The sequence below is a fragment of the Lontra canadensis genome, unplaced genomic scaffold (assembly GCF_010015895.1).
Source record: "Lontra canadensis isolate GAN:19392208 unplaced genomic scaffold, GSC_riverotter_1.0 scaffold72, whole genome shotgun sequence".
NCBI classification, from domain to species: Eukaryota; Metazoa; Chordata; class Mammalia; order Carnivora; family Mustelidae; genus Lontra; species Lontra canadensis.
The window spans coordinates 5,721,323-5,733,814 of NW_022631066.1; the positions used below are offsets into that span (position 1 = coordinate 5,721,323).

General features: G+C 37.5%; 1 protein-coding gene across 1 annotated transcript in view; it reads right to left on the reverse strand.

Annotated features, from left to right (window-relative positions):
- MALRD1 (MAM and LDL receptor class A domain containing 1) overlaps nt 1-12,492 on the reverse strand; it is a 736,704-nt gene that overhangs the window by 499,992 nt on the left and 224,220 nt on the right. Inside the window, exons 21-22 of the mRNA XM_032880867.1 lie at nt 3,868-4,044; nt 650-812 (exon numbers count right to left, since the gene is read on the reverse strand). Coding sequence (XP_032736758.1) covers nt 650-812; nt 3,868-4,044 — 340 coding nt within the window. The remainder of the gene's footprint in view (nt 1-649; nt 813-3,867; nt 4,045-12,492) is intronic.

The following is a 12,492-nucleotide window of genomic DNA, read 5'->3' on the forward strand; positions in this document are numbered from 1 at the left end:
TTATTTAATTTTTTAAGTAGGCTTCAAGTCCAACATGGGGCTTGAACTCACGACCCTGAGATCAAGAGTCACATGCTCTACTGACTGAGCCAGGCTGGCATCCCTGAATAGATAATTTTAAAACAACATATTAATAGTACTTTTCAGTGAGTAGTTATATTACAAATTATCTTTCTTATTTTTCTTATATTTTCTTTTCTCTAGTTTCTATGACTTTTACGAATGTTCACAGCCTTTTCTATTTTTTTTAAGATTTTATTTATTTATTTTGAGAGAGAGGACAAGCTGGGTAAGGAGCAGAGGGAGAAGCAGACTCGAGTGGGGTGAGGGGCAGAGAGAGAGGGAAAAGCATACTCTCTGCTGAGCAGGGAACCTACTGTGGGGCTCCATCCCAGGACTGCGGGTTCATGACCTGAGCTGAAGGCAGACTCTTAACCAACTGAGCCACCCAGAGGCTCTGATTCACAGCTTTTTTTCAACTGAATGGCTGTATTTTTTTTTTCTCAATTTTATATGAAAGAGTACACTTAGCCCATTTAGTCTGTAATTTCATCATTCATTGGCTTAGGGTAAGACAGTATGGCAAGAATTTGGGAACTGCTTAACACACAGTTCCTAAGAGACATGTTCAAAGCATGTGGTCACTTACGTTGTATGATCCACCACTGGCCTGTGATTTTCTTCCCCATGATGAATACTGATTCCATTACCAAGTCCCCATCTGAATGTGTTTGAATCTTGAATTAGGTCTTCTGGGATTGGCTGGTACCACTGACACAGGTTGCCTTTTTCAAAGCTGCAAACTTTTGTAGCTTGAAGAGAGTAGAACGAAGACAAATGAGCTAATCACAATAAATGCGTCCACAAAAGGTAATTTCTACCTGTATCAAGCACTTTCTTACTATTTGGTTTTTTTTAATCATTTCTTAAGCATAATTAAAATAATTAGAAAAATGATTTCTATTATCATGAGAAGAGTTTTAAAGAAATCTATGTGTACTATATTCAAATATCTACAGCAGCTATAACATGGAAACACATGCATATACTGAAGAATTTGTTCTGATAAGGAGATGAGATTTTAATTAGGTCCTCAAATAGCAAAATCGGAATTCCAAGTCTCTTCTAAACATTGCTTACCAAGTTCTGGTAAGTCTGTTCTTCTGCCATAGTATTATTACAAAGCTGAACTTCAGCTCAGCCTTTGAAGGGGTTAGTCTAAATTCCAAACTCCTTAAATTCAAAGCAATAATATTATCCTTGAAAGTTTTCAATGTCCTTGTAATGACTGTAACTTGATATCACATGAAATTACAAGTCCATGGGGCGCCTGGGTGGCTCAGTGGGTTAAAGCCTCTGCCTTCAGCTCCGGTCGTGATCCCAGGGTCCTAGGATTGAGCCCCGCATCAGGCTCTCTGCTCAGCAGGGAGCCTGCTTCCCTTCTTCTCTCTTTGCCTCCCTCTCTGCCTACTTGTGATCTCTGTCTGTCAAATAAATAAATAAAATCTTAAAAAAAAAAAAAAGAAATTACAAGTCCAGTGATTTGTGAAATACATAGGCTATGTGTGAACTGTTCTTTCTTCCTCTCTGAAGATGTCCGTGTGTCTGTCTTAAATTCTCCACTGTTCCTATGTGTGCTGTAGAAGACTCCAGATTTTAAATAGTATAAGCAATGTTGGCAAACCATCACCATCTTTTAGGAATGTGAGTTCATGATTTAAGGTAAAGTTTGAGAAGGAAACACTCCATCAAAAAAAAAAAAAAGTGATTTTTAATCCTGACACTCAGGCATGTCATTTAATCTCTGACATTAATAGTGATCATATAATTATATTAATCTTGTGAAGAGATTTAAAATTGTTTTTTCTTTTTTTTTTCTACTTGTTTCAGAGGTAGAGTTCAGTGATTCATCAGCTGCATATAACATCCAGTGCTCATTCCACCACCTGCCCTCCTTAATGCCCAGCACCCAGTTATCCCATATCCCCACCCACCAGACATTTAAAATTCAATAGGATTCTGTTCTTTATATCATTAAAAAAGAAACTAGTCATTGATTTTTTTTTAAATTATAGGGCATAAAGTTTTAGTCAAGCAAGACGAATGAGCTCGAAGATCTGCTGTACAACATTGTACCCACAGTCAACAATAATACATCATGCACTTAAAAATTTGTTAAGAGGGCAGCTCTCGTGTTGTGTTCCTTATAAAATAAAAAACATTAAAAATGTAAGACCGTAGGTAACAGACAGATTTATTATATAACAGCTCTTCTTACAAAAAGATGGAGGAAGAAAGACCACATAATTTGAGAGTAATAAATGCAGTTCATGTGTATTCAAAGTAAATTAATAACCCCAGGATTTTAAAATAATAATTTTACAGGAGACATTCATTCAGGACATTTAAAGAACTTTATCAAAACTGCCTACCCAATCATCAATGACATCACTAAAATTGCAAAGGTGAACAAAGAAGTCAGTATTCACTAAAGATATTCATTAGGCGGAATTAACTCAATTCTGTGTAAACTTTCAGAAACACAACTTCGGTGTGATCAAAACAGGATATGGTCTTCCCACGAGGAAGTCTGGATACCACAACACTTTCCGTTATATTATCTCCCATCTGCAATGCACCGTACATATCCCTAGCCAACTTGAGTTAATGACTATGTTGTCTCATTCACAGAGTGAGTTAGCTTTGATTTTATGAGTTTTGGGGTCTAGCTAATTTGTTTAATTTATTGTGTATCTATACATTAAGAAGCATTTCTTTTTCTATGTTAAATTAATATGAACCTTATTTGGCTTTTCAAGTTTTAGATTTTCTGCATAATGCTGACAGAAGATAGAAGAGAGTTCCACTACACTCTGTATTATCTGCATGGTTTGAACCCTTCATATCATTAGGACACTTGAGAAATATTACAGTATAGGGAATTCATACACCATCCAATAAATAGTAGGGAAGGGGAAAAAAAGCAAAAGTGTTCACTCCTTCTGAGCTTGTGCTTTGCCCCTGCAGGCACACAGATCAATTTTTTTTTTTTTCCTCTAAGACTGTATCTCTGGCTGAGTAGTTCACTTCTAAATTAAAAATCTGCCCTAAAAGCCAGAGATTGGCAGGTGCCAATAAGTAAAAACCATCTTTCAACAGGACACAGGTGCTGAAGGGCCCATCTGTATTAGAACTGGTTCTTATGAATTCTACATATTTAACATAGTATTCATTTTCTATTTTGGCAATGGCAAAATTTGAACAAATTCATCTATTTTGAGAGTATTATAATACTTCCATTTTAAGGGTGCCTGGGTGGCTCAGCGGGTTAAGGCCTCTGCCTTCAACTCAGGTCATGGTCTCAGGGTCCTGGGATCGAGCCCCACATCAGGCTCTCTGCGTGGCGGGGAGCCTACTTCCTCCTCTCTCTCTGCCTGCCTCTCTGCCTACTTATATCTCTGTCTGTCAAATAAATAAATAAAATATTTTTAAAAAATACTTCCATTTTAAACATTCCTATTTCGTGAATGTGAGGAATAGAAGAGAGACAAATGGTGGAGGTGGGGAGTGGATAAAAAAGAGCTAGTCAATCACAGTCCCAGAGTCAAGTAAAGTCCATGAAACAAGTGTTTTGAATCTAAAACTTCAATTTAGAAACACTTACCTCTTGCTGAGCATCACAGAAGAATGCAATGCTGACTCTTCTACTATAATTTTCTATGCAAGCAATCTTTACGTTTAAGAACCTATTCTAAGCCAAGTCGAAAATTTCTAACTAGGACATGAGGCCATGCTACTTAAAGATCATATTAGTATTGTCTTATCCGTCTTATGCTATGTTTTAATACAAAACAGGAATTCACCTACCACAGAATGATTCATCTGACTGGTCAGGACAGTCATTTCTAAAGTCACATTTCTGGATTTTTTCAACACAGTGACCACCGGACCTGCAAACAAATTGATCGTCTGTACAGTTGTGTGGAGGCAGCGTTACTGGAGCTGACACTTCTGGTGGAGTTGGGAGGTCCCCTGGCAAAGTACCTTGGTAAGGGATAACATATAGGCATAATTCAGTAGATTCTCCATTGAAGATTTGACACAATAAGCTTTTCTAAATATGTTTCGCATTCAATATTATAAAGAACATTTGGTAGTCTTTGGTAATATGCTGAATTTCATGTAAACAGAGAAGTTGGGAGTTCTCGGTCTTAGCAACAACAACTAGCTGGATATAAATAGATGAAGGTACAAGAGAGAAATTACTGAAAAACTGTTCAAAACTCACTGAATAAATGGGAGGCTCAAGGACAGGGCTGGGATCCCTGGGAATCAAGGGAGTCCCAGATGCTGGCATTAGGAACCAGCGTTAAGGTCTGGTTAAACCTTCTAGTCCACCAGGTAAATAAACATGGCTCTTCCACTGCAACAATTAATCCAGCAGCTCCTCATCCCTGTTTCACCCGCTCTTACATATTCAAAGTGGCAAGAGGGAGATTCATATGCAAGTATTTATATAATTAAGATAATAATTTCTGAAATTGCAGAGCTGAGAAGAAATGTATAGAAGCTAAGTTATACTGTAAGTTAGTCAATCAACATTTATTAATAACACCCCGTATCACAGACATGGTAGGTGCAACAGACTGAAAGCCAAAGGTTTTCATTGCTGTCAAATAATTTACTCAGTAGTGGATAATGCACTCAGGTCAATCTTTCATTATGGTTCCATAGGATACATGTATGAGAAAGAGTATAACACCGTGGAAGCAAGAAGGACACCTACCCTTTCACTCCTGCATTCACAGCACAATTCACAGACCGCTGTACCTGGTGGGCGCACCATCATCACTTAGAAATGAGTGAATAGACAGACAGATGGAAGGATGTATGGATGGATGGATGGATGACAGAGGGAATGAACAGATGGACAATTGGAAGACTGTACAGTGTATAGAAAACACACGAAAAGCATACATTAGTTGGAAGGTAGGGAAGACTTCCTGGAAAAATAATGTCTTTGGTTTTTAGCTTTATTTTTTTTAAAGATTTTATTTACTTACATGAGAGAGAGACAGAGACAGAGAGCAAGAGCATAGTGCACAAGCAGGGGGAGGGGCAGAAGGAGAGGGAGAGGGAGAAGCAGACTCCCCAATGAACACAAGAGCCCCACACAGGGCTTGAACCCAGGACCCTGACTGAGATCATGATGTGAGCCAAAGTTGGACGCTTAACCAACTGAGCCACCCAGACACAAGTTTTTAGCTTTAAAAGATGAGGTGCTGTAGGCGAAATGAAAATGGGTATAAGCTCCTTTTGGACAATGAGCAAAGATTTGTGTGAAGGCAGAAAAATATACTGGCCCATCGTTTTTCAAATGCTGTGAGACTTCAGCATGGGGAACATCTTGTGATAGAGTAAGAATGCATGTGATAAAGTCACTAGCTGTGGAACTAGTTGGGAGACAATTAGCACATCATAAAGAGCTAAGTGGGACCAATTTAGAGTTTGAAATAAATATAAAAAGCGGTGGAGAAATGCCAAAGTATACAATCTCCACTTTAAGAGATACTTTTCTGGCATCAGTGTGAAGAATGATTTACGGGTGGTTCTGACAGGAACAAGAACAGCTAAGCTTTTACTTTAATTCCAGGCAACTAATAAACCAAAGCAGAGAGAGTACGGAGGAAAAAGCAGAGACCTGAGCAATGTCAAACACCCAGTACCTAGAGGACTGGGGATTTGGGTGGTATGGGGAATTTGAGGAAAGTCCAAAAAATACTACATATTCAGCTTCTCAGCTCAAGTTTTGAAATAATTAAGAACTAATAAGACAAAAGCATATAAGACAAATCAAAATATCAACATTTTATGGATGAAGTTAATAATAATCTATTATCTATAGACAAGTGGTCTTTTAAAGCATAAAACTCAGAAAGAAACAGCCTAAGTTATAATCTGTACTGGAAACTTCCAGCTCTCCTTGTACAGAAGGAAGCCTACCGTTGTGAACTACCGCAAGAAGTTAAGCAGATCTCATTCTCCCTTCAGCTAACTAGCTCGAAAAAGAAAAGAAACTAAGGCAACATGTATGCATGCTCTGGCCCTCCTTGCAAACTCGGCAATCCGCTCTGACTTTTCCACGCAGCTGATATTAGGGTTCACTCTTAGGGTTTTACTGCTATGGGTTTTACCAAACGTGCAATGATGCTTCCACCATTAGTGTCACACAGAGGAGTTTCACTGCACTCAATTCCTTCAATGTCTGAGTCCCTGGCAACCATGGATCCTCTTACTGTCTCCATAGGGTTCCCTTTCACAGAGTGTCATACAGCCAGCATCGTATGTTACCTTTTCAGATAGGCTTCCTCCTCTGAATAATGGCATTCAAGTTTATTCCAGGTCATTTCAATCACCTGACACTTCATTTCTTTCCAGCACTGAACAGTATTCACTGCTTTAGGGCATTCAATTAAATGAACACTCAGTTAAATACTTATTGTATGAAGAGTCTGTATCTCTTGTCAAGCAGGACAGGACCTTAATATACCTTCCTTATTAGAAAGTATTAACGTGCACTGCAATACCCATCGCTGTCCATTTCTTTTTGAATCTTTCTTTGTGAACACATGCCAGTGTTATTTCCAGGACAAATCATCTGAAATGAAATTGCAGTTATAGGGTATGTGATCAGTCGTTTTCAAAAGTGATTTTACACATTTCCACTCAGAAATGTGTGCATTTCTCATATTCTCCGAATCCAGCTAACACGTGGCATTATCCAGTGTAAGAAAGATCTACCAGTGTAATGGGTCTGAAATAATAATTCCTTCATATTTTAACTTGTATTTTCCTAATTACTGAGAATTTTTTTTTTAATTTTAGGGGCTACTCAAGTACCTTGCCCTCACTTTTGACTAACTGTTCACATCCCCTGCTCTTTTTTTCTATTGCATTCTTTGTTGTTTTTTCTTATTAATTTATAGTTTTATTTCCCATATACTCTATACTAATCCTCTGTCATTTACTTGGGTGAAAAATACATTCTACTAGTCTATGATAGGTCTTTTCATTTTGTATGGTTTCTTTCAAAATAAAAATTTCTAATTTAATGCCTTCCAATTTATCAGTTATTTCCTTTATGGTACGTAGTTTGAAGCTTCACTGGAAAAAAAATTCTTTCCTCCTTTTTTTATCATCAATATTTTTTCTGTGATTTTCACAAAATTTTGATAGTTTTACTCTTCATATTTAGGTCTTTACTCCATCTGGACTTTATTGTTATCTGCTGTATACAATATGAACTTAATTACATTTTCCTTATGAGTGTCCAATTTTGGATCTACTAATCTATTGAGCAACTCAAAATTTTCTCACTTATTCTATATTTGATCATGAAATGTATTACTCATATATAAGAATGGATAGAAAACATATACCTGGTTTAAATAGTAATAAAAAAGAACAGCCATAAATCTACCATCCAGCTTATAAAATTAAAATTCACAGCTTTTGAATCCTCCACTGTTTCCCTGCTGATCCCATGCCGCCATCCCTCCAGGTCTGCGGTATGCTGAATCTTGTGTTTTACATTCCTGTTTTCATTGGCTCTTTTCTGAAAGATTTATTTATTTTTAGAGATAGAGAGCTCATATAGGGGGAGGGCGCAGTGTGGGAAGCAGAGATAGAGAAGACAAGCCGACTACACCCTGAGCAGGGAGCCCAACATGGGGCTCAAACTCACAACCCTGAGATCATGACCTGAGCCAAAATCAACAGCTGGACGCTTAGCTGACAGAGCAACCCAGGCACCCCATTTTCATTTGCTTTTATCATTTTCTGCATTTGCATATATGCCAGATAATATACAGTGCCCATTAGCTCATCATGTGATTAAATGAGCTGATGTCGCAAACATCTTAGAACAGTGACTATACAGCTGGAATAGCACATAGGTCCTTTTTGAATAAATAAACCATTTAAATTTGAACTTGGATGAATGGACTCATTCTCTATATGAATTTCGGCAACTTGATTTATTTCCTGAGCAATGTGCATTCACCCATCCATGTTAATAATGTTCTTGCAGTTCACATATTTTGACTGCTGTATAAGATTTCACTATGTGATCAAATATATCATTTAGCCATTCTATCATCAGTGGGTTTTTTTTTTTTCCTTAAGCTGATTTTGTTTGAGGTTTTATTTCATACATTTCTCCTGATGTTTCTAAGAGTGGAATTGCTTAGTCGGAGAGAATAGAGAACTGTATGTCAACTTTACTAGAAAAAGCTGAACTGTTTTCCAAAGTCACTGCATCAATTTCCATACCTCCCACCAGTATATAAATATTCTGATTGTGTGGAGCACACATTATCCATTGGTATATGCAGATTTACGCATGTGTCTACCACTTCCTCTGCTGTCTATTCCCGTGTGCATCTCAGCCCTTGTTGAGCTCATTTCATCTCTGTCTGATGCTCACATTTACATAGTTCATCTGGTAAGAGTCTGGTGAAGTAACGTCTTCTTTTGTGTATTTGCAGATATTATCCTCTGAAAGCCTTTTTACACCCTCATTCCTGGAAGGTTTTTTTTGCTCGAGGCTAATAGTTATTATTTCTCAGGACTTTTAAATTCAATTCAACTCTCTTCTGACTCTCATGCTTGTTGTTATAAAGTCTGTCTTGAGTCTAATTGTGGTCTTTTTGCAACTGTATTTTAATCTCCGGCTATTTTTAACATAATCCTCTCTTTTCTTTGTTGTTTTTCTAATTCATTTCCAGGAGTCAAGACCTGGACATATTCTTACTATAGTATTTTGCACAAGGTTCACGACACTTCTAAATCTGTGCCTTATATTAATTTTAAGCCAGTACAGTCTTTGAAAATGACTTCTCCATTTTCTTCATTCTCTTTCTGGAACTCCAACAGCTTTTATAATCAATCCTTCAAGTAAGTCTACCCCTCCATTTCCCCCCTCTATCTCTATATATTGCACTCTGAAATTCTCTCATACCTATTTTCCCACTGGCAAATCAAAACATCGACTTTTATTTTTGAGCTATTTAATTCATGCACTGAGATTTTTATTTCATTTATTTCTCATTTCAAGAAAGCCAACAGGATTTTTTTTTTTTTTTTTAATGTTCGGTCTCCCCCCCCGCCCAGCCCCCAAACACTTTTTTAAAACAACGTCATGTGGGGCGCCTGGGTGGCTCAGTGGGTTAAAGCCTCTGCCTTCAGCTCGGGTCATGGTCCCAGGGTCCTGGGATCGAGCCCCGCATCAGGCTCTCTGCTCAGCGGGGAGCCTGCTTCCTCCTCTCTCTCTCTCTGCCTGCTTCTCTGCCTGCTTGTGATCTCTGTCTATCAAATAAATAAATAAAAAATCTAAAAAAAAATAATAAACCAATGTCATGCTATTTTCTTAGGGATTGGAATCCTTTAGTATTTTTAATTATTTAATAGTTTTCTATTTTTACATAACAAACTTCCACAGACTTTAGAAGTTAAGACTAATAATCAGTTATTGTCTGACACAGTTTCTGGGAATGCAAGGTGCAGAAGAGGCTTAGCTTAGTAGTTCTGACATAGAGTCTCTTAAGATTGCTATCAAGATGTCAGCCAAGAAAACAATCATCTGAGGGCTGGACTGGGGCTAGAAAATCTGCTTCCAAGGGGGCTCACTCACATTCCTGAGAAGTTAGTGCTTCTATTGGAAGGATGCCTCAAGCTCCCAGGCTTTCCCCACAGGGCTGCTTGAGTATCCTTTTCACATGGTGTCTGGCTTCCCCTCAGACTGAGTGATCCAAGAGAAGACAGGAGAAGCCTCGCTTTGGAAACTACTCATAGTCATTGCCGTGTGGGTCAATGGTTACACAGGTCAGTGTGAGAGGAAATTGGTACACAGAGCATGAATAACAAGAGTGGGGAATCACTGAGAGCTTTTTGACTATGGTTACCATAATTTGCTATGTTTACTTTTCTTTGTCACTTAGTTTGTCCAAGAGTTCTTCTAGATCAACCTTGAGTCATTTCTTTTGGAACCCTACTGGTAGCCCCAGTCCAGGGATGGAATGTTCCTTTTGGCCCTATTTTACCTTTTCTGCCCTCTCATCTAGCCATATTTTCTTATGTCCTAACTCTGAAGTCACATTATGCCTCCTGTTCTATTTTCCCATACTCTGTTCCTCTCATCTGGGGATTTCTCTTTTTTAAGCTTGACTTAACATTTAAATGCATATTATATTTGACTTTTCTAGATATATGTCATGTTACATTGTTCAGATCACCTGGTCTTTCATATTATTAAAACCAGTAGTCATAACTGCATCCTTAGGCCTGATTTCAAGTTAAATGAAGAAACAGTTTCCCTTAAGAAGAAATCATGAACATGAATAGGTATCTTAGAAAAAGAAGGTTGATGAACCAATGCTCTGGAAAAATAGAGACAAATCATTTTTGTATATCAGAAGTGAGCCAGCAATGACAGATAAAAGGACCAGTACTCTGAAACAGAAACTTTAAGATCCTGAAATACTTTGTCCTTATTATTCTGTTATTCTACCAGAATGAGTTCATCTTAAAAACCAAGTAAGTCCAATATGTTTCTATTTGATAGCAACAGAAGAGTAAATAGAGAAAAGTGTCTCTTATTCCAGATCCAAACTGGAAAAGGCGGTGTTTGTAGCTGTCTACAAAGATGAAGTTGCAGCTGATTCCCTGACAGCTGGTATGTAGGAGTAAAACAAAGGCCTGAAACATGGTTAGACCAAGACACAATTTGGAAACTGAAGCATGCAAAAGACTGCAAGTTTCCTGACACATTCTCTGGCTTGGGCAGATGGTCCAGACTTTCATTCCAAGAGCATGAAAGTCAACTTGCTCTACACTGCAGTGACTTCAAACAGTATTTCCTAAAGTATCATCATACTCTCAACTCAGGTGATACTAGAAATTACTTTAGGCAGTTTTGAACAATTTTAATAGTAGAATATATCTAGAACCATATGGCCATCATAGCCAGTTTGGGCTGCTATCCATAGACTAGGTGGCTTAAACAACAAATTCCTAAGAGTTCTGGAAGCTGAATGTCCAAGATCATGGTGCAGCATGGTTGGGTTCTTGGTGAGGGCTCTCCTCTTGCTTATTATCTCTTGGGCCTTTCCTTGGTGCATTCATGCAGAGAGAGAGCTCTATGTCTCTTCCTCTTCTCATAAGAGCACTAATCCTATCATGAGGGCAGCAGCACCTTCCTGACCTACTCTAGCCCCAATTACTTCTAAAAGGCCCCACCTCTAAATAGCATCACATTGGGTGTGAGGGCTTCAACATATGACTATTGTGAGGACATAAACATTCAGTCCATTGAAAAGGTTATGACAATTATTTTTCACCTATTTTTAACCTTAAAAGGTTAGTGCTGGTAGTAATGATAAATGAAAGTAATGATGAAGTCAAACAAACAAACAGAAACAACACAAATATCTTTGCATGTTGAACAAAATTGCAAAGGTGAAATGTAGATGACTGAAATTTACACTCATTAAGAAGCAAAGATTAGTCTGGCTAATCTGATCTTCTCCCACATCCCTAAGCCACATGGAAACCAACTCACTCACCCACCTGTCATCCTAAGTAGATGACTCAATGTTCTAACTTCTTGCTCCAGAGGTACTCAATGTTCTAACTTCTTGCTCTGTGAATTCTTGTAGCAAATATACTTCATGTTACCCCAATATAATCTTTCTGATGAAAGAAAACTCACTTTATACTAGACTTCACTCCCTATAGCCATTCCTGCATTGGTAATTAAGAAAATAAAACCAGTATTTTATTTTCTTTTTATTTTTAAAGTCATCTGTTTATGTATTTTTCAAAAATAGTGTACTGGACATTTATTTTTCTCTTTGATCATTTTATAAAACAAGTATTTTAACACCTCTAGTCATTGATAAATTATTACCAGTTTCAACATACCTTAACTGTGTGAACTGTTTGACTGATGATATGTCTAGTTCTTCTTTATTTATCGCCAGTAATAATGTCTACATTTTTCCTGGGACTTCCGATGTTAAGAGAGATATTTAATTTAAAAATCTAAAAGTATACTTGAAGATTAGATACAATTGATCTTCAGACAATTGAAAAATCTGAAATATCTCCAGAGGAAAAATATATATTTTTCCTATGAGACTGAATACAATAACATAGCTTTACCCACATGGTAAAACAACTACATACAGCATAAATGTACTGAATGTCTGTATTGGGTCTCCTTTGCAGAAGAGCAGCTTTTACTAAAACTTGGCTATTCTTTGGATATGATTTGTAACAACTATGTGATACAGCTATTCGCCACATATTATGCAATCCCTTCTTTCTCTGTCTCCAGTAACAACTCAGCTCTTTTTGAAACATTTTTGCTTTAACTCATGCATTCAATGAAATTTTCTAGGTGGCACCAAGTATTTTCCATCTTTACAAACACTA